The sequence below is a fragment of the Leptodactylus fuscus genome, chromosome 5, assembly GCF_031893055.1.
Source record: "Leptodactylus fuscus isolate aLepFus1 chromosome 5, aLepFus1.hap2, whole genome shotgun sequence".
Classification (NCBI taxonomy): Eukaryota; Metazoa; Chordata; class Amphibia; order Anura; family Leptodactylidae; genus Leptodactylus; species Leptodactylus fuscus.
The window spans coordinates 147,176,779-147,200,741 of NC_134269.1; the positions used below are offsets into that span (position 1 = coordinate 147,176,779).

The window sequence follows — 23,963 nt, forward strand, 5'->3', positions numbered from 1 at the left end:
AAGAAAACTGGCCCTGAAAAAAGTTGCCTTATGTAAGCAATTTTTTTGACAGTTTTGAATTTTTAAGGGGTTAAAATGTAAAAAAAACCAAAAAACAACCCAAATATGTTTGTTATTGCTGTAATCGTAACAACCCACAAAATACAGGTAACATCATTTTGTCTGTACACTAAACACCATAAAGTCTGTAAAAAAGTTGTGAAGATGCAGTTTTTCTCTTATTCCACCCAATTCTGAATTTTTTTCTAGCTTTCCAGTACATCGTATGGAATATTAAATTGTATTACATTATTACGAAGTACAATTTGTCCCTCAAACATTAAGCCCACATTCGGCTCCGAACAGCAAAATCAGTATAGTATTTGGAAAGTGGGGAATAAAAAACACTTGAAAAATGGCTGTGGCGAAAAGGGGTTAAAAATAAATTTTTATTCCTTTAAGGATATTATTTATATATGCAATATTTCTATTCAAAGTTTTGAAGGAATCTGCAAAATACTTGTTCCTATTACCCAACCATAGTGAAATTGACTGTAAAATCTGGTTTGCCCAATTTCTTTGTTGCCATCGTCTTCCAGTAATAAAACATTGAAACAGTAACCCTTCTAGTCAGTGTATACAGTTTTGTTCATGGCCTCCCGACTCTGAAACAGATATTTCCTGTTATAATTTTAATTGTATTTAACAGACATAGAAAAAAATTCTCAGTTAACCCGCCATGTGGAAAGGAATTAGAATCACTAATTAGATCTTCCTAATGAATAATTATTAGGAATCTCACAAGGATTTTGCAACATTGTTGCCATTTTTTGAAAAAAAAAAAACCCCAAGCAAACAACATTTTCAATTGTCACTGCAAAAATTAGTCGTATGGTTAGAAAGTTATTTTACATTTTCCCATGAAGCTACATTGTAATGTGTGAGTTCAACAGGGTGTGATTCTGAACTGAAGAATAGTCACAAGAATGGCTGATAACTGCTTATTTGTTTTATTGCTTAGTAATTCATCACTTCACCCTGAAGTAATAGAATATACCAGCAAACTTAAAGGGGTATTGCCATGTACATAATTATTTTTAAATTTGTAGATAGTAAAAAGTTAAACATTTTTGCAAATATAAGTAATTAAACATTTTGCAGAGATTTAAAAATTTTCTCCAAATATCTTGTGGTCACAGTCAATTGTCTTGATCGGTTGCCAGTGGATACGACCACGAATGCAGGAACTTTCTAAGGTCAGAAAATCAGCCATGATGTCCTTAATGTGGTCGGGATATCTTCAGATACAATTAGTGTCTCTTCCTGATAATCCAGCTACAATAAGAAAATCATAGCTGGGTTCCTGAGAAGACCCAAACAATAGAAAGTTTCTGCGTTAGTGGTCGTATCCATTGGCACCCGATCAAGACAACAGACCGTCGCCACTAAGAAAGTTAGAGAAAATCTTTAAAACTCTGCAGAATTTTTATTTACTTATATTTGCAAAAATGTTTAACTTTTAATTATCTACAAATATAGACATGATCATGTACATGGGAATACCCCTTTAAGTCTTGCATTTCCCCTCTACTGTTGAGTTCATTTGTGTTCACTGTTTCTGAGTTTCTTCCATTGTGGAAAGTGGCTGCTAGCACTGTATATAGCGGTTGACAAGGCTTCCCAAACATCTGAATGCTAATTCTGCCAGCATCAGTTTTCCACCCTTATACCGCTGTGTGACTGGGCAGATTTTACATTATTGAAAGCCCTGTGATGAGATAGTGGCACCTGAATGACTGGTGGTTTCTATTGTAAAGCAAAAATCCTTTATTCTGTATAATCCTCAGAAGATTTGTAGACAATAAGCTAGCTACTCAATATGAACATCTGCCTTTCATTTTTTTTTTAATTCCATCATTGTTGTTTTATTAGTGGTATGATGCTCTTAAAGCTGTTGCAAGATTACCTACTGGAATACCAAAAGAGTGGCGGCAGAGGGTAAGTCCTTTAAAATAAAAAAATAAAAAAATGTTTATTTTTAAGGACGATATTAAATGAAGTCTGTTCCTCCCTTTTCCCCCTCCCAAAAACCATATATGCTGCTGTGGGGACTGTTAAAGATAATGTGTACTGTGTCAAAGTGCAATCTTGCTGTCAAGTAAATCGATTTATAATCTTTATGAAATGAGCTGTTTGGTGCATCCAGTGCCTTGTTGCGTCTGGTGTTACTAGACATCAGGTCATGTCAATCTTTATGATATTGAGTTACACTGGATAGCAACCACAGGTGAAAGCAGGCATGGCCATGTCCTGGGTGTACAGAGCAGCTTATTTGTATATGGAATAAGAGTTGAATCTCTCAGCAGTAAGATTGCAGTTTGACACAAGAAAATATGTTCACTATGTCACTAACAGCCACTATCAGAATATATAACCGGTTTAAGGATATTTTTATTTTTTGTAGAGTTTTGAATTTGTTGGGAGTCTTCATAGTGGGCAGTGCAAAAATATCAAGCCTAAGTATTGTTGTATACAGGTCCTAGTAATTAACCCCTTCCCGACATGCGCCGTAATAGTACGGCGCATGTCGGGTCTGTAACTATGGCGACCGCCCGGGAGCCGGGCGGCCGCCATAGCCGCCGGGTGTCTACTGCTTTAAGCAGTAGACAACCGGCTCTAATGCCTCCGATCGGTCCCCGGACCGATCGGAGGCATTAACCCCTCCGGCGCCGCGGTCAAAGGCGCCGGAGGCCATTTTGGCCGGGATCGCCGGCTCCTGGAGCATGCTCCAGGGCTGACGTCCCGTTGCCATGACAGCCGGGAGCCTTGTACAGGCTCCCAGGCTTGTCTGCAAAGCCTCTCTTTTGCAGGCTGGTCTATGCAGCCTGCAAAAGAAAGGATGCTTTTTTTGCAATGCATTAGCATTGTAATGCATTGCATTAGTGATCAGACCCCCTGGGGTTCAACACCCCTAGGGGATCTAATAAATGCAAAAAAAAAAATAAAAAAAAAAAGTTAAAAAAAATATAAAAAAATATAAAAAGAATTAAAAGTTCAAATCACCCCCTTTTCCCTAGAACACATATAAAAGTAGTTAAAAACTGTGAAACATATACATGTTAGGTATCCCCGCGTCCGAAATCGCCCGCTCTACAAATCTATAAAAATATTTTTCCTGTTCGGTAAACACCGTAGCGGGAAAAATAGTTGAAAGTGCCAAACCGCCGTTTTTTCACTGTTTTGATTCTGATAAAAATTTGAACAAAAAGTGATCAAAGCAATAACATTTCCCGAAAATGGTAGAACTAAAAAGTACACCCGGCCCCGCAAAAAAAGACGCCCTATGCATCCCCGTACACTTACGTATAAAAAAAGTTACGGCCGTCGGAATATGGCGACTTTTAGAAAAAAAATTTTTTAACACAGTTTTGGAATTTTTTTTAGGGGTCAAAATGTAAATAAAACCATATAAATTTGGTATCCCTGGAACCGTACCGAAACACAGAATATAGGGGACATGTCATTTTGGCTGCACAGTGAACGCCGTAAAACCAAAGCCCGTAAGAAAGTCGCAGAAATGCATTTTTTCTTCAAATCCACCCCATTCTGAATTTTTTTCCTGCTTCCCAGTACATTATATAGAATAATTAATGGTGGCATCATGAAGAAAAAATTGTCCCGCAAAAATTAAGACCTCATATGGCTCTGGGAGCGGAGAAATAAAAAAGTTATGGGGTTTAGAAGGAGGGGAGTCAAAAACGAAAATCAAAAAATGCCATCGGCTGGAAGGGGTTAAAACCATGTGCATGATATTCCATCACACCAACTATACATTCTGCATAGCGAATGTATCGCTCATCTTGCAATAGTGCCTCTATCTCCGAGAAGCAGAAGTACCCATGGACAGCTGTTGTTCCATTCAAGCAGGAAATAAGGGATAAGTTGTTCACAGGAAAACAGTTAAGGGTATGGTCACTCAGCCTATCTGTCTCAGTTGCAAATGTTCATTTTACTTACTGCAAGAGCTTTTCACAAGCCAACTGCCCAGTAAGCGGGTGGTGGAATAGTACTTATATGCAGCAGGTAATGTGACTTTTCAGAGCTGCATGGGAAAGGACAAATCAACAGCCCGGACCCTTGACGCCTTAAGCTGGATTATAGACTAACTCGCTTCCTTGTTAGACAATGTGTAGTCACTCATCATAGCTGTGCCCTAATGGAACTTTTATCAAATGGTTATCTGAGATTTGTCCTCTTAAGATTGCAACTGCACATGGTTCTAAAGAAGTAAGTTATGCAGATAATGTATCTAATATATAATTGTGCCATTTGCTCCATATATATATATATATATATATATATATATATATATATATATATATATATATATATATATATATATTTTTTTTTTTTTGTTTTTAAATTCCACTCACTTGTATTTGTTATATTTTTAGGTATGGCTGACGCTTGCAGACCAATACCTGCACAGTATTTCTATTGACTGGGAGAAAACAATGCGCTTTACATTCAATGAAAGGAGTAATCCTGATGATGACTCAATGGGCATACAAATTGTCAAGGTAAATAATATTACATTAAGGCTGAGACCATATGTAGTGACCAATGTGGCTGCTGTGGTCTTGTTTTTTTTTCTTACTCTGTTTGTGCTTGTTTTACTTTAGAGTGCAGCGCATTTTTGGCTGTACTATTTTGCAGGTTTTTGACCTTTAGCTCAGCACTGATGTCTCATACTTATAAAAGCATGCCTTTATTAAATGTTTAGTTTTAGCAGTATAAGATGTCAGTGTTGATAGTTGGTGTCTGCATGCATACTCTCAGATCTAGGGAGAAGCTTTCCTTAGTGGCTTTCTTAGGTTTTTAACATACTAAATACTTGATCTTCACAGTTGCTTGGATACACACCAGTTGCTACTTGTGGCACCATCCTAAAACTACTGCCACATGGTCTATCTGACCATAGCACCTTGTAGAGGTGATTCTACAGATTCCAAATATGTCTGTTATTCATCTTTGAAACTCCATTGCCATGTAAATCACTATTTTATCCATATGTAAATGAGGTTGAAAGCGCTTTGCTCTTACATAGTGATTTACATGAAAATGCAGCTCCAAAGCTGAGTAACAGGGTATATTTGGAAACTGTAGAATTCGCTCTTCAAGGTAATATGGTTAGGCTCATAATCAAGCTATTGCTGAATGCGGCTCTAGCTATCCATGTGGCCTCAGCCTAAGAAGTGCCCAGTTGTATATTTATTAGCTACACCTGCTTGTTAAGCTCAGTGCAATAAAATAGAGACTTTGTCAAAAGGAAAGGAAAAAAATGTGGTCTGAAGATCTTCGACTGAAATGATTGTTGGTGCCTGACATGTTGGCTTGTGTATCTAAGTAACTGCATGAGATCTGAGCATGATAAAGTAAAACATTTAGTCAGGGTCTGCCGAATGCACAAAAAGGCCTTGATAATAGAGATTTTGGAGAAAAATTGTCAGACTGCTCCAAGCTGATAGTAAAGAGATGGAAACTCAACCATGTATTACAGTAGTAGTGTGCACATCTTGAAGTGGACACAGGCTTACAAAAACAAAGATTTAAAAACACATCACCTTGCTTAAGGAATCTTATTTTCCTTGAATATATTGTCAGTAGTGAATATTTCAAGGTTGGTTTTGGCATAATTGCAGGAGGAAAGGCATCTTTGTAAAAAATGAAACCACAGCCATCTGAGTATTAATACTACAAATACTATGTATTTGCATCAAAGAGTCTGCCTGTTTTCTAGTGTTTCCTTCCAATATGATGATTTCCATGACTGGAGCCCCAGAGATGAAGAATTGTCATGATGCTAGAATTTGGACTTCAGTAAAGATACTTAGAGTAATATCATGTTTCGTGATGCTAAAATAATACTTCCATGATGAAGTAGTCTATTTTCACACGGCTGTGGTCAGTCTGGGAAATACAACCTGCATACAGACCGTGTTGTATGCAAGTTGAGACCAATTTTGGATGGAGTTGAAAAAAAATAACTCTGGCTTCAGAATAAAATTATTTTTAATTATATTACGCAATTTTTAATACTATGCCTAGGGAAAATATATAATGTAGCAAAATGGTGGCCTGGTAAGTTCCTCATAATAACCATGTTTAAAGGGCTTGTCTGGACTTTTTATAGTTTACCCTCAGGATAGGCCATAAATACCTGATCGGTGGGGGCCAGCAGCTGGCCCCCAAACCAGTCAGAGGTACAAAGTGCTTTACTGGTGCTTAGAGATCATTGATATCAGTGGGCTGCACTGCAATGACGATATCTAGCTGCTATACAGGGGCAGAGCTTTCTGCTTCCTGCCTTGTTTAGTACATCTGATAGGTCCAGGGGCTGACTGTCGGGCTCCCACTGATCAGGTATTTATTGCCTATCCTTAGCCATAAAAAACTTAACCTCGGACAACCCCTTTTAAGTAATGAAATGCTCATGTTCTTGCACAGTTTGGTGTTACAACTTTTTTTTTAATGTCATCATAGCCCTTTAATATTTTGTTGTATGTTGATAATTCTGGTGTTAACCCTAGCTCTTCAGTGTTGAATAATAATTAATTTACATTACGTGTGTACTGGATTTATTTTAGGACCTTCATAGAACAGGTTGCAGCTCCTATTGTGGTCAGGAGGCAGAACAGGATAGAGTGGTACTTAAACGTGTGCTTTTGGCTTACGCCAGATGGAACAAGACAATAGGATACTGCCAAGGATTTAATATTCTGGCTGCCCTTATACTGGAAGTGATGGAGGGCAATGAAGGTGATGCACTTAAGGTGAGTAAATTTATGTAAACCTGGCCATAGAATGTTTATTTTATTGCACTGAAGGTCAGGTAAGTAAGCTAAATGAAACCACATACTTGTCTATTAAAGGAATTAAGTATGATAATAATGTAAATAATATAAAGTATGGCTTAGCTGTAAATTGTGCTTGATGGTGAAACTGCATATATGTAAACCTTGAGTATTTAGGCTCTGGATTCACTAATCTCAGCAAAAAAAAAAAATCTGGAAAAATAAAAGCAGAAAAAGCACTTTCGCTTTTAACTACAATTTTACTGCATTTTGAATTTTTCACATTTCCACAGGTAAACTTATTATGCTTCATTTATACTGTTTGTTTTTTCTGTTTTTTTATTTATTTTTTTTGTGAATGAGGTTAAATATTTAATTCGCTTCGCTGAGACTGTAAAATGCATTTTTTTTCTTGTGCATTTCTGCAAAGGACAAAAATGTTGCAGTTCCACAATGTGGGACTTAAAGGGGTTTTCCAGGCAAAAGGTATTCTAGTGCTATTAATGGGTTAATAACTGCACCAAAATACCTTTAGCTGTGTTTTGAGTAATTTCTGAGTTTCTCTGGGAGCTCCTGGCATCCTCTGCATTTGTTTACATGAGTAGCTTCCTGCTGTCTTAGCCTGCAGCTACCATAATGCATTGCTGTTCACTCAGATCCCCCTCACACCGCCTCCCCCTCCCTGTTTCCTTAGCTAGCTCGCAGACTACTAGCCCTACCTACCAAACTAATTCAGCTCACCACCTCACCCCATCATACTTGCCTGTCTTCTGTGTCCTGGATATTAGTTTGTTCTGGCTTGCTGACTCCTTCTTCAGTCAACTTCTGTAGCGCCTGCGCAATAAAGCCAACAGAGCTCTATTGTGCATGTGTGAGAGACCGGCTTCTTCTCTTCACGTATGCCGGCGATTAAGCAGTAGTTGAGCAGGCACCAGCAGAAAAGAAGAAAGTGATGCTTCATGCTCAGAAGAATGAAGACAGGTAAGTATAATGGAGTGGGGGATAGTATTGGTGACGTTCCGTTTCCGGAAACTGGGAAAAGGAACATCACAGGAATATCAGATGTGCCTAGGGAGGTCACATGACTGCCCTGTCGATCTGGGTAATTCTAAATTATTTTTATTTATTTTATTTTTTTTTTAAGTAAGTAAATTAGAAGTTAGGCAGGGGAAGGGGTTTAATTTAGGATTAAATTTTTAATTTTGTCCTCTACAACCCCTTTTAAGCCTCAAAGGAAGCCTAGGAGCACCAAAACCTCTTCTAAACGAATTATTGGTGGTTGGTGGTATAGTATTTATCTTATGTCAAATTGGAATCTTACTGCTAAGAAAATCAGCGTTTAATCTTTATGGAACAGATGTTTGGTTCACCCGGGTGTGGCAGTTTCTGCCAGAGCATCCATTCTTTTCTGTGGCTGCCACACATGGGCACCTGTCAGTTTTTACGTTAGAGGGCATATGGATGAAAAGTTAATTTTTTCAGTAGATTGCAAGTGCAAGATTGCACATTGACACACCAACAGTATGTTTATTATGCCGCTAACTGGCCCTACAACAGCAAATACGTGATTTTGGGGGTTCTAGACTCCCTTTAAAGCTTTTATAGATTATTGGTCTAAAGCTGTGATGATCACCTATGACACGTGTAACCCCACCCCCAACAGGAGATACTAATGGTTATTTGGCCATAAGAGTGCCTTACATGTTATTATTGTTTGTATATGTTGTCATGTTCATGCTGTATTCATTTGTGAAAGCTGTTGTTATCTGGTATCACTTATCCTGGTGAGTTGTGGTCTCCATAGCACCACACATTAGTGGGTGTATCTGTAGTTGTAACAGGAAATAGTCATAGCAGAGAGAGAAAGTAGTATTCTGAAAGCAGCCAGGGAAGAAGAAGCAAGTAGTAGTGTGGCAGTAGCCATATTGTGTTTCAGACACTGTGTGCTATGAGGAATAGCAGCAGCAGTGCAGAGAAGCTGTGTGACAGCGCCCTGCATCACTATTAGTACAAGGACAGGATTATATCAGGCTAAGCAGAGCTATAACCCTGGCAGCCTGCACCTACCTGTACAAGGTAACTGAACTCCTGCAGGGGACAAGATGCTGGACCTGCAGACATCTTAGTCTCTCTGCTAATACATGGGAAGGTTTCATCCAGCTACAAGCCACTGTGCCACTGCTCACTGCTACAGGAACTCATAAAATTTGCAGATGATACGAAGATAGGAGGAATAGCCAACACTAGAGAGGAGAGAGAGTGTATTCAAAAGGACTTAGACACACTGGAACAATGGGCTGAGGCGAACAAAATGGTATTTAACAGGGACAAATGCAAAGTTCTACATCTGGGTAACAGAAATGTAAAAAACATATATAGTATGGGAGGAATAGAACTAAGTGATAGCATAGGGGAAAAGGACTTGGGCGTAATAGTAGATCACAAATTCAACATGAGCCAACAGTGCGGTGCTGCTGCAAAAAAGGCTAATAAAATTCTGGGATGTATTAAGACAAGCATTGAATCTAGATCAAGAGAGGTCATTATTCCGCTGTACTCTTCCCTGGTCAGACCACACCTGGAATACTGTGTACAGTTCTGGGCGCCTCAATTCAAGAAAGACATCGATATATTGGAGCAAGTCCAGAGAAGAGCAACCAAAATGGTGGAAGGTCTGCAAACCATGTCCTATGAGGAGCGGCTAAAAGAACTGGGATTGTTTAGTTTGCAGAAGAGAAGGCTGAGGGGAGATTTAATAGCAGTCTACAAATATCTGAAAGGTAGTCACAGTGCAGAGGGATCTACCCTATTCTCATTAGCACAAGGAAGTACAAGAAGCAATGGGATGAAACTAAAGGGAAAGAGATACAGATTAGACATTAGGAAAAACTTTCTGACAGTGAGGGTAGTGAGAGAGTGGAATAGGCTGCCACGGGAGGTGGTGGGCGCTCCATCAATGGAAATCTTCAAGCGGAATCTGGATAAACATATAGCTGGGATGATTTAGGAAAACCTGCACTCGCAGGGGGTTGGACCCGATGGCCCTTGAGGTCCCTTCCAACTCTACCATAAGAATAAGAATAAGGACAAGTGAACCAGCAGATGCCTGTTACAATAAAGCAGTGAGCACTTCTACTGATCTTGGCCTGGACATTGCCTTCCTTGTAGCTAAGCCCCGGGCACAAGCTCCTGGTTGGAGAGGAGTACTGGCAACCACTTACCATCTCATCCCAGGGACCTGCGGGTGTCTCATTACTCCAACTGGCATCACATCTAACTGACTCTGCCTATTACCCTGTGCACCTCTCCTGGGAGTTCTGGTGCCTATAAGGTCACGTGACAGTCCAGCTTCCTGCACGGTTCTCCTGGGGAGGTCGCACATGTGTCAGAGGTGACACGCTGAGATGTTTTTCCTTGACACACAGCAAGCTGACAGCATACGGAGACGAGGCAACTCTCCTGCTTCCTGCTGAGAACATGGCACGAACAGCGGCCATATTACTTCCGTTAGTGAAGACTGTAAGTTATTAGGCAGTGAAGACTTGCCTCCCACACTAAATTTATTGTGGATTTGCAACCAAACAGCTGGGAACACTACAACTGTGTCCCACAGTTGCCTTGTCAGCAGGACCAGCGTTAGAGGGGAAAAAACTGGGCAACTGCCGAGGGCCCCAACCCCCACAGGGGCCCCACGCTTTGCTCTGCTAGGCTCCATAGTATATGGTATCTTTTTTGAGGTGAGCGGCATGGATGAGACGCAGCAGAGAAGGCGGACACTCTGCTACTCACTCTTCAGAAGGATATACTGATTTGAGGAGCGGGGAATCTCCTTGTTGCTTCACTGATCAGCGCAGTTACCCTGCACACAGACTGAGCTGTCATTTCAGTGATAAAGTTCCTGCCTCACTTCACTGGATTGCTGTCTGTTTTGTAAGTATGTTGAACAAGTACTTAGAGCTTCCTTAGGATTTTAGTGTATTCTCCCTTATCTTATCTTTGTGCTTCAGAGGTGGGTTGGGAGGGTTATAAATCTTCATGGGAAAGCTAATGGCTGCAGCACAGGCTAACAAATTCTGAAGAGAAACCTCATGATCAATGTGCTACATAAACAGAGCCTTAGTAATGTGTCGGCACTGTGTTGGTCAGGTTGTGAATAACTGCTGAAATGCATACCAAAAATGACCCCAGAAACCAACTTCAGCATCTTAATAAAGGTTTACATATCCTCAGTAAAGCTATATATGCTGCTTATGGTGAGATTGTTCATCCGAGCAGCTTTACTCACTAAGTGCTTACACTAGGTTCACACTAGCGTTGCATCTCCGTTGTTTGGGTCCGCTCGAGAACCTGAACAGTGGAGAGACAGACCACTAAAACAGCAGTTACACACAGAGCCTGGCAGACTCTATTAACTAGAATGGGCCGTGTCAGGTGTCTGCCTTCTTTAAACTGAAACCGACAGTTTATCTGCCCCAGTGTGTGAGCAAGGCCTCAGCATTGAGTGCAGAGCTACATACTTGGACCGACCGTCCTCTTCAAGCTGTCAAGCTCAAATGGCACAATGTGGCTCAGGTAAAGAACTGTACACATTCTACACCCGTTGTAACATTATAAGATGTCTGTGACGTCATGTGGCATCTATAATGCAGCAGAGATCTGCACCATAAAACCTTCATGTACATGATCACACCACAGATATGTAGCAGTGACAGCACCAATATAAAACTATATCACAGCAAACATGTAAGAGCCCTGATATATCATGACACATGTCTGAGTCATGACACACATATAAAGGGACCCTTTTCCTTTAATACATTTCACCTACTGCTCTATTTAGGAAAACACAGGATCCCAGACTGGTCACCCCCAACATGACCAAAAGGAGCTGATAACAGAACTATAGCATTTTCTTAACAGGTTTATGTTACAAAATGCTTTGTTCTACAAATTATATGGAAAACTACCACAAAAAAAACCAAATATAAAGGCATTAACCTAACTGGTTCACCTCCCTGTCCAAGTGCCCTGTTAGACCATATGGACATATCGTTGTGCATTTTGGTGGAGTAAAAACCCATTCCCCGGGTGTGCACATATTCATAGAATGAGGCTTAAGAACATTTCTAAGAATTGTCTGTTTTGTAAAGAATTGTCCTGAAAATCACAGCAAGAATCAGATTGTACAGGGGTCTAGCTGAACTTCAGACTACCCCTCCCCTTCCCAACAACACAATGTGTGAAGCAGTCAGCACTAAGTGAAGAGCTACTGATCTGCACGTCTGTCCTCTTCAAGCCGTCAAGCTCTAGTGACACAAGATGACTGACGTTGAGAATTTTACGCATTCTACACCCATTGTGATGTCACAGGGTATTTATGATGTCATGCACCTTGCAATGCCACATGGTGTATATGATGGCAAGGGGTTTTATATTACATTTACCTGTAGAGATGATATTTAAGGAGATATATATATATATATATATATATATATATATATATATATATATATATATAGTGCATCTCAGTCCTTATTCTATTCTAGGTGAAAACACAAATGACACCCCCACATGTGGTCCCCTGAACTGACCCCCTCCCCTATATATGTAACTAATTTCTTCAATATTCCACTTCTCCAGCACAGATGCTATAGTGGTGCCCTCTAGTCTTTGCTTCCTGTTCTACAACAATGATATACTGAAATTCATGTCACCACCACAATTCATTTATATCCCAACTTTCCCTGATGCTCTGGGTGTCTCCCCCAAAAAGTAGTGATCATCCAGACTCCTAGAAGAGCAGGTTAATCTTCCAGACCACCGGGGTAGCAGTCACATTATATGTCACTTGGGCACTTTGTGTGCTGGCCATGTCCAAAAAAGAGGAATGTTCAGAACATTTAGTGACCGAAGGGGTGTGGCTTTGCCCAAAAATTGCACTTAGGACACCACTTTCTCAGATACCCCATCCAAAATGTTGGCAAGTATGGGTTAATACTATGACTGCCTGCAGTGGTCACACGAGCCTGTACCCCACGTAATTGCTGCAGTGCCCATTTACTGTAAGAATAAATGTCACAAGATCCCATTCACCTGATAGAGGCTCAAAGACAGTCCATTTTGACCTCTGTCAGGCTGGTATACATCAGCAAACCTTGTTATCTGCAGTATGGGATGGCATGGTTAGAACTACACTATTCCATACAGGAGTGTACAGAAAAAACATGTATGCAGGAGCGACGTTGGGGGAAGGGCTACTGGGCAAATGTCCAGGGCCCCCATTTCTAAAGGGGCCCTAGGATCCATCAGATGTTTGATCTGATGACCCAGACCAGAGGTATGCACTGCACAGAATAAGGCAATATATCAATTAACTAACCAGCAGCCTACTCTTCTCTACCTTCTTCTATGTATCTCCTCTTCTGAGGTAAATGCTGACATTAATTCTATGCAAATAAACAGTCTGACGATAAGGAGGAAAGCAGACTAATAAGTAGAGAAGAACAAGTTTCTTTACTGAGATGTATTGTAAAATTTCTTACTCAACTGTACTAATCATTTCTGAAAAGTTGTTTGATAATTGGAGTTGCGCTTTAAGATGAATATAAAGATGTTGGGTATTGCGCAGTCTTGGGTTAATAAAGTATCTTCTCTGACACAATAGCGACTGCCAAGTCTCTTGAAATGCACAAAATGAATGCATCAGAGATTATATAGCCTAGCAACATTTTCTAGTGAAAGTGCCTGCTCTTGTTAATAATTCATGAAGCGCTGCAGCGGGGTAACTTACAAAAATAAAACATTCATTAGTCATGTGTTAATTTCATCAAAGCTCCTCTAATGTAACATACTTCCCAGAACAAGTGAAGCGTAAAGATAAAATGAATATTTATCAAAATTCAGATGACTGTTTTATCTTTTCAGAAATCTTGAAAGGATATACATGAATAATTTATATCTGTTTCACTGCGATTGTTGTGTATATTGCCCTGTATGATGTAGTGTTGTCAATTAACTCCTGACAGTCATCAGGGCTAGTTATAGATTGTGTGGCCCTGTGCAAAAGTAAAAGCGGGAACCCAAATGCTGATCTGCCAACAAAACTATCATATTCAGTGAATTCACAAGTCATTTGTAGCACTTTCAGTGGCAGCCCCTTTAAAAACGCCCACTTTCTCCCCCCCCCCAAAAAAAACACTAATTCCAACCCCCCTTTTACCCACACATCATACATATGACCACCTTTGTACTGCTTTAATAGATTTTGCACCGCCTCCTCAGTTGTTTTAGTGCTTCTTTATAAATAATGGATCCTGCTTATAAATAATAGCCCCCTTCTCAGTTATACCTGCCCTTTTACTTTTCAGAAAATTATAAATCTTTTACTCTTTTTACTATGATCCTCTGATACGTGGTGAAGTCAAAGCCTGGTACAGGTGGCATGGTGCAGTTACATCATCACGCCACCTGTGCCAGGACGTCCCATGTGTCAAAATCAGTTCTTTATGGCAAAGCGGAGACTTCACAGCTCCCTGCTCGGTCATAGGATTCAATAGTATCGCCTATGCACGCCAATAGTGTTGTAAGTAGAGCTCCCTGGTTTCAAGTCATCAGGATGAAAGCCTGATGTTTCGCATCCCAGGGGACCCCTTAAGGATAGGGGCTCTAGGCAATTGTCCTGTCTGCCCACACAACACCAGTACTGAAAGTCACAAGTTACTAGCCATCAGCCACATGTTGGTCTATTTCCAGTGTTTGGTGCCACACATATTTTACTGTACGCTGACAGTAGTGTTTGAAAAAAAGAATAGTGAGATAAAAATATATATAATTTTTATTTGCATAAATATAAATGCACTAAAAAAAATACACATTCAATTCTAAATCTAGCAAAGGAAAATGATTAGGCTGTTCAATGGAAAAAAAAACCCCAAAAATGTGACCTGGAAAATAACCCGGTACTGAAGTGGTTAAATAAAAATGAAACAAACAAACAAACAAAGCACTCTAGGATTGTAGTCCTTTGTATACATTAGACAACCACTATTAGTTTTCTGTTTAGCTGCCTGAACATACACATTGTTTGTCTTTTTACCACAGATAATGATTTATCTCATTGACAAAGTGCTGCCAGACAGTTACTTTGTCAATAATCTGCGGGCGCTGTCAGTGGATATGGCCGTGTTCAGGGATCTCTTGAGACTAAAGCTGCCAGATCTGTCTCACCATTTGGATGTACTTCAAAAAACTGCAAATCGAGAAAGTGGAGGTACGTTTATTAGGAATGATCACATTTACCCCTATGCTATAGTTTAAGTATTTTAATCTATTGTCATGAACATTTTACAATTCTATTAATGGGCCACGTTATTGCTAATGTTAGATACCACTTATACAACATTAATGTTTAATATCAAGAGCAGAAACATTAAAAATGTAAATCATATAGCTGGATGTTTAAAAGCTGTCAGCTGAAATATATATTAAAGGGGGTTATCCCTTGAAAAATATTGATTCTCTATCCATAGGACAGAGGATAAACTGCTCATTGGCGGGGTCTCACCGCTGACCACAGGGGGTGGTTTACACCTACTGTGAATGCAGCTGAATCCCAGGTGAATATGGATGCACTCCTGGTCTCAGTCAGATCCCCACTGATCAGAAATTTATCCTCCTTCCTATGTGGATAAATATATTTTATGGGATAACGCTTTTTATGGTGTTTTAGCATATTCATATGTTGTTTTAATATTTTCCCTTAACAAGGCTAATGCACATTTTCGCTCTTTTAATTACAGGTGGTTATGAGCCCCCTCTCACTAATGTATTTACTATGCAGTGGTTCTTGACTCTCTTTGCAACCTGTCTTCCAAACCACACTGTACTTAAAATCTGGGACTCTGTGTTCTTTGAGGGGTCTGAGATCATCCTAAGAGTAGCACTGGCCATTTGGGCAAAGCTCGGAGAGTAAGTTATATTAATTGATAACATTTTATGTATGATATATTGTTGGTATATGTAACAAAGAATTAGTGATATATCTTCTTGAAATTCTGGCTCCAATGTCCACTATGCAGAGGCTATTCCATGTAGTTACATGGCTACATGTGTGATGCAGATGTATACAGTCTAGTCACATTAATGTGACCACCTGACAAAATCCAGAATAACCACCTTTCGCAGAGCGGACCGCTGCAAGACGTGCAGGAAGAGAAGGGATGTGGTGATGATGTTCACTGGGATATTAAACTGTGCCGACTCCAGATTCTCGATTGGGTTCAAGTCTGGGGAATTTGCTGGCCAAGGAAGTACGATAAACTCATCCTGGTGCTCTTTGAACCACGCACGTACACTGCGAGCTTTATGACATGGCGTATTGTCCTGCTGGTAGATGCCATCATCCTGAGGAAAAACAATTCGCATGTAGAGGTGAACATGGTCCGCAAGGATAGATGCATACTTCTGTTGATCCATCGTGCTTTCCACAATGATGAGTGCACGCAGATGGCTGATGACACGTGCCTTCTGCGATTGGTTATTTAAGGTTGACGTCAAAAGTAGGCGGTGGTCACATTAATATGACTGGACTGTGTATAAATGGTACCAGAGGCAATAGATGATATTGCCATGTAACTGTGTCACAATACTTATTGGACTTGATGTGACCATGGTTAATACAATTGATACACCACATACTAAATGGCAGTGCCTGTGCTATCAGCGAATGTGCCTAATTTATGACACAGTGTATACCTGCACATATATCGAGTGCATCCACTGCTGGCCCATTTGCCTACACAGAAATCTGTCCCAGCTCATAGCTGACATAGATTTCAGGCATTATTTATGCTAATTTGGTGCTATAAATGATGATATATCTGACTTTGTTTAACCGGTTAAGGACCGCTGGCCGTAAAATTACGGCCAGTGATCCTGGTACCTAAAGACCGGCCGATTGTAAAAATACGGCCGGTCTTTAGACTCCATTTTAGAGGGGATTGCGCGTCCCCCCGGCGACAGTCCCGCCCCCACTACCGGCGCGGGACTTGGTGAACATGCCGGGGACCGATCTGATTGGTCCCCGGTCATGTGATCGCTGTGACAGCAAGTCACAGCGATCCGTTCTATTTACAGTAGTGACGGCTGCTTCTAAGTCTCCTCCTTCTCCTCTTCTTCTTACACTTAGTTTCTTTTGTGAGGAGAAGAGAAGAAGAAGCGATATTTTAGAGCAGCAGCTGTCACAAAGCACTATACTTTGTTTCCACTGCCCAAAAACCCATCGATCACCCCATCCACTGCCCAAAAACCCCTAATTCCCACCCCATATCACCTTATACATAGATCATATATATATATATATATAAAAAAATAAATATATATCTATATCTCTGTATATCAGATCTAGATAGGGAGATATATCTATATATATACCCGCCATATAGGTATATATATATATATATATATATCTGTCCCCTGTATAGCGCTAACATATTCTGCGGCGCTTTACAGCCACTGTGCCAGAGGGCTCGCAGTAATCAGCTCTCTAGCTAAATACATATATATATATCTACCGTATAAAATATAGATATATATATATATATATATATATATATATATATATACCCGCCATATAGGTATATATATATATATCTGTCCCCTGTATAGCGCTAACATATTCTGTGGCGCTTTACAGACATTGTCAGCCAAAGTGTCAAAGAGGGCTCGCAGTAATCAGCTCTCTAGCTAAATACATATATATATATCTACCGTATAAAATATAGATATATATATATATATATATATATATATATATACCCGCCATATAGGTATATATATATATCTGTCCCCTGTATAGCGCTAACATATTCTGTGGCGCTTTACAGACATTGTCAGCCAAAGTGTCAAAGAGGGCTCGCAGTAATCAGCTCTCTAGCTAAATACATATATATATATATCTACCGTATAAAATATATATATATATATATATATATATATACCCGCCATATAGGTATATATATATATCTGTCCCCTGTATAGTGCTAACATATTCTGTGGCGCTTTACAGACATTGTCAGCCAAAGTGTCAAAGAGGGCTCGCAGTAATCAGCTCTCTAGCTAAATACATATATATATATCTACCGTATAAAATATATATATATATATATATATATATATATATATATATATATATATATATATACCCGCCATATAGGTATATATATATATCTGTCCCCTGTATAGCGATTATGGCGAGGAGGTTTTATACTAGTGAGGAGGCATACGCCATTCTTTGGTCAGATGCATCAGATGCGTCTGACACTGAAACATTTGCAGACAATGAAAATGACAATATAAGTGTCAATTCCGATGTGTCTTCAGGGGACGTTCTCCCTGATGACATTGACTCTTCAGATGGTGAAGGTGCAGGAACTAGCAGTGCGGCAGCACACAGTGACACTTTCCCACTAATTGATGTGCGTTCCCTCCAGTGGGCACCTGCTCCATCTTTTGCCCCTAGAGTCCACCCATTTACTGCATCTCCTGGCATAACAGTGGATGATTCCCAGTTTACCCACATGAATTATTTTAGTTTATTCATAAGCGACGACCTCCTCAATGAAATTGTCCTTCAAACGAATTTATATGCCACCCAGTACATAACCCAAAAACCTTCCTCTGCCCATGCCAAAGATTGGACACCCACAGATCTAGTGGAAATGAAAAAATTTTGGGGCCTCACCCTAAATATGGGTATTGTAAAAAAGCCCTCAATCAGATCATATTGGTCAAAAAGTCCCGCACAGTCAACCCCAATATATTCGGCAGTCATGTCCAGGCTTCGCTATGAGCGAATAATGAGGTTCCTTCACTTCAGTGATAATTCACAGGCCCCCCCAAGTAATGATCCAAACCGTGATCGGTTATTCAAACTGAGACCCCTCATAAATTATTTGAACCACTCCTTTTTACAACATTACACCCCAGAGCAAAACGTCAGTGTGGACGAATCCCTCCTTAGTTTTCACGGCAGACTGAGCTTTCGCCAATATCTCCCTTCCAAACGGGCAAGATATGGCATAAAGCTATATAAGCTTTGCGAAAGCAGTTCTGGCTACACCGCCGCCTTCAGAATATATGAGGGACGAGATAAAAAAATTAATTCCCCAGGATGCCCCCCAAATTTTCCCATCAGTAGTAAAATAGTGGTGGAGATAATGCAGCCCCTGCTACACAAAGGGTACCACTTGTATTGTGACAACTTCTATTCAGGTGTGGCCCTATTTAGACACTTGCATTGTGCAAACACAGGAGCATGTGGAACCATGCGCAAAAACCGAATTGGTTTTCCGCAGCAGCTAGTGGGGAAGGGCATACAAAAGGGGGAGTCCTGTTCTTATTCTTGTGAGGAGCTGTTGGCGGTGAAATACAGAGATAGGAGAGATGTATATGTGTTGAGCACAATACACCCCACAGGAACAGTGGCAGTGAGGGAAAGAGGGGCCACAGCAGACAAGCATAAGCCAATAAGTGTGTCCGAGTATAACAAACACATGGGGGGGGTGGATTTAAGTGATCAAATCTTACAGCCCTATTTGATAAAAAGGAAAACCAAAACCTGGTACAAAAAAGTGGCCATCTACCTAATACAAATTGGAATTCACAATGCCTTTTTACTTTATAAAAAGAAGGGAGGCACCGACAAATATCTGGATTTCCAGGAAAAAATAATTCACAACCTCCTTTTTGACCCTCAGGACCCCATAGAGAACCCCCAGTCTGAAAATGTCAAACGACTAACTGAAAGGCATTTTATCAGTCTAATTCCCTCCACAACAACACGAGCTAACGTGCAAAAAAAATGCCGTGTCTGCGCCAAAAATGGGCGACGCAGAGATACCCGTTACTTTTGTCCCTCATGCCCCTCACAACCAGGCCTGTGTATTTCTTGTTTTGAGAGATACCACACTGTTGTTCATTATTAGAGCTCTTCCCCAGAAAATATTCCACTTCTAATTTTGTGGTTGCCACCAAGCCCCATTTTTTGCATAAACCTGCAAATTCCTATTGTTATAAACTCTAAATTCCCTAAATTATACCCCTAGATGAATACATTGGGGAACAAAAATACTAATTACATTTTTTGCATAAACCTGCAAATTCCTATTGTTATAAACTCTAAATTCCCTAAATTATACCCCTAGATGAATACATTGGGGAACAAAAATACTAATTACATTTTTTGCATCTTTTTCAACATTTCACAAAAAATCTGGATACTCTAAGAAGATGCTAAAGCACTTATTGAATGCCTGCAAACTATTCTAGCAAAATCTGGCCTACAAAATCCAATTAGCGCTCCATCCGTTCTGAGAGCGACCGTGTGCCCGTACATTCGGGTACCAGCACATATGGGGTATTGTCACGTTCGGGAGAAATTGGGTAACAAAATGTGGGGTGCAATTTCTCCTTTAACCCCTTTTGGAAATGCAAAATTTGGGGTAAAGCAACATTTTATAGCAAAAAATGTCATTTTCCCATTTGCTGGGCCAATTCTGTGAAACAACTGTAGGGTCAAAGTGCTCAATATACCCCTTGATAAATTCCTTGAAGGGTCTAGTTTCCAAAATGGGGTGATATTTTGGGGGTTTCCACTGTTTTGGCACTTTGGGGGCTCTGCAAAAGGGACATGATGCCTGCAAACTATTCTAGCAAAATCTGGCCTACAAAATCCAATTAGCGCTCCATCCGTTCGTACATTAGATTACCAGCACATATGGGGTATTGTCACGTTCGGGATGAATTGGGTAACAAAATGTGGGGTGCAATTTCTCCTTTAACCCCTTGTGGAAATGCAAAATTTGGGGTTAAAACAACATTTTATAGCAAAAAATGTCATTTTCCAATTTGCTGGGCCAATTCTATGAAACTCCTGTAGGGTCAAAGTGCTCACTATACCCCTTGATAAATTCCTTGAGGGGTCTAGTTTCCAAAATGGGGTCATTTTGGGGGGGGTTCCACTGTTCTGGCACTTCAAGGGCTCTCCAAATGCAACATGGTGCCTGAAAGATATTCCAGCTAAATTTGCCCGCCAAAATCCCAACAGCGCTCTTTCTGCTCTGGACCTTACAGTGTACCCATACATCACTTTACAGCCACATGTGGGGCATTTCTGTAGTTGGGGGAAAATGCGTAACAAATTGTGGGGTGCATTTTCTCCTTTAACCCCTTGTGGAAATGCAAAATTTTGGGTTAAAGCAACATTTTATAGCAAAAAATGTAATTTTCCAATTTGCTGGGCCAATTCTGTGAAACTCCTGTAGGGTCAAAGTGCTCACTATACCCCTTGATAAATTCCTTGAAGGGTCTAGTTTCCAAAATGGGGTCACATTTTGGGGGTTTCCACTATTTTGGCACCTTGGGAGCTCTGCAAATGGGACATGGTGCCTGCAAACTATTTTATCAAAATCTGGCCTACAAAATCCAATTAGCGCTCCATCTGTTCTGAGAGCGACCGTGTGCCCGTACATTAGGGTAACAGCACATATGTGGTATTGTCGTGTTCGGGAGAAATTGTGTAACAAAATATGGGGTGCAGTTTCTCCTTTAACCCCTTGTAAAGATGAAAAATTTGGGGCTACAGTAACATTTTATTACGAAAAAAGTAATTTTTCATTTTCACGTCTCAATGGTAAAAAAATCTGTGAGACACCTGTAGGGTCAAAGAGCTCACTATACCCCTTGATAAATTCCTTGAAGGGTCTAGTTTCCAAAATGGGGTCACATTTTGGGGGTTTCCACTATTTTGGCACCTTGGGAGCTCTGCAAATGGGACATGGTGCCTGCAAACTATTTTATCAAAATCTGGCCTACAAAATCCAATTAGCGCTCCATCTGTTCTGAGAGCGACCGTGTGCCCGTACATTAGGGTAACAGCACATATGTGGTATTGTCGTGTTCGGGAGAAATTGTGTAACAAAATATGGGGTGCAGTTTCTCCTTTAACCCCTTGTAAAGATGAAAAATTTGGGGCTACAGTAACATTTTATTACGAAAAAAGTAATTTTTCATTTTCACGTCTCAATGGTAAAAAAATCTGTGAGACACCTGTAGGGTCAAAGAGCTCACTATACCCCTTGATAAATTCCTTGAAGGGTCTAGTTTCCAAAATGGGGTCACATTTTGGGGGTTTCCACTATTTTGGCACCTTGGGAGCTCTGCTGGGACATGGTGCCTGCAAACTATTTTATCAAAATCTGGCCTACAAAATCCAATTAGCGCTCCATCTGTTCTGAGAGCGACCGTGTGCCCGTACATTAGGGTAACAGCACATATGTGGTATTGTCGTGTTCGGGAGAAATTGTGTAACAAAATATGGGGTGCAGTTTCTCCTTTAACCCCTTGTAAAGATGAAAAATTTGGGGCTACAGTAACATTTTATTACGAAAAAAGTAATTTTTCATTTTCACGTCTCAATGGTAAAAAAATCTGTGAGACACCTGTAGGGTCAAAGAGCTCACTATACCCCTTGATAAATTCCTTGAAGGGTCTAGTTTCCAAAATGGGGTCACATTTTGGGGGTTTCCACTATTTTGGCACCTTGGGAGCTCTGCAAATGGGACATGGTGCCTGCAAACTATTTTATCAAAATCTGGCCTACAAAATCCAATTAGCGCTCCATCTGTTCTGAGAGCGACCGTGTGCCCGTACATTAGGGTACCAGCACATATGGGGTATTGTCGTGTTCGGGAGAAATTGTGTAACAAAATATGGGGTGCAGTTTCTCCTTTAACCCCTTGTAAAGATGAAAAATTTAGGGCTACAGTAACATTTTATTACAAAAAAAGTAATTTTTCATTTTCACGTCTCAATGGTAAAAAAATCTGTGAGACACCTGTAGGGTCAAAGAGCTCACTATACCCCTTGATAAATTCCTTGAAGGGTCTAGTTTCCAAAATGGGGTCACATTTTGGGGGTTTCCACTATTTTGGCACCTTGGGAGCTCTGCAAATGGGACATGGTGCCTGCAAACTATTTTATCAAAATCTGGTCTACAAAATCCAATTAGCGCTCCATCCGTTCTGAGAGCGACCGTGTGCCCGTACATTAGGGTAACAGCACATATGTGGTATTGTCGTGTTCGGGAGAAATTGTGCAACAAAATGTGGGGTGCATTTCCACTTTTAACCCTTAGTAAATGTGTAAATTCTAGGGCTAAATGAATATATTAGTGATAGAAATTGAAAAATGTAAATTTGACCTCCATTTTGTTTTAATTGCTGTGAAATGCTGAAAGGGTTAAAAAAACTTTCTACCTGCTGTTTTGGATTCTTTCAGGAGTGCAGTTTTTAGAATGGGGTGACTTATGGGGGGTTTTATTACAGAGGCCTTTCAAGTTCCCTTCTGAACTGAACTGGTCCCTTGAAAATTGTGTTTTGGAAATATTCTTGAAAATTTGGAAAATTACTGCTTGACTTGTAAGCCTTATAATATCTGAAAAAATTTAAAGAGTGATTAAAATTTGATTGCAACATAAATGAAAGACATGGTTAATTAGATTTATGAAAAAATTTGGTTGGTATGACTCTATTTGGAAGACTTGCAATTTCAAAGTTTGAAAACTGCATTTTTTTCGAAATTTTCGCCAAATTTCATATTTTTTAATAATCAAAGACATAACATACCGACCAAAATTTACTATTGACATGAAGTACAATGTGTTACGAAAAAACAATTTCAGAATCACTTGTCTATGTTAAAGCGTCTCAAAGTTATTGCCATTTAAAGTGACACATGTCAGTTTTGAAAAAAAAGGCCTGGTCTTTAACATACTTTTGGGCCTGGTCCTTAACCGGTTAAAAAAACAAAAACACTTCATTGGTGTAGGGGTTTCACAAATCTGCCCCAATGTATTATAGTCTTGGGATGCATTCACAATTCTGCTGATTTTAGCACTAAAGTTTTCGATTAGTCGAAATGAATGCACAGACTCTTGTGGTTTTGAGAAATGTCATCTTTCTACCATACAATCTATGGAAATCTGATGTAAATTGAATCCAACTATTAGGTCTATGTGTCATCTGTTTCTAGTTTGAAGGGTGAAGAGAGAGGAAATGTGAATTGTAAGCTTTT

The 23,963-nt window shown here is 39.9% G+C and overlaps 1 protein-coding gene across 5 annotated transcripts in view; it reads left to right on the plus strand.

The window, feature by feature from the left end:
* TBC1D30 (TBC1 domain family member 30) overlaps window positions 1-23,963 on the plus strand; it is an 80,151-nt gene that overhangs the window by 46,562 nt on the left and 9,626 nt on the right. For all 5 annotated transcript variants that reach the window (XM_075274443.1, XM_075274444.1, XM_075274445.1 and 2 more), the window contains 5 exons: window positions 1,912-1,977; window positions 4,434-4,559; window positions 6,627-6,812; window positions 14,934-15,102; window positions 15,632-15,800. In XM_075274443.1, the coding sequence (XP_075130544.1) occupies window positions 1,912-1,977; window positions 4,434-4,559; window positions 6,627-6,812; window positions 14,934-15,102; window positions 15,632-15,800 (716 nt within the window). The remainder of the gene's footprint in view (window positions 1-1,911; window positions 1,978-4,433; window positions 4,560-6,626; window positions 6,813-14,933; window positions 15,103-15,631; window positions 15,801-23,963) is intronic.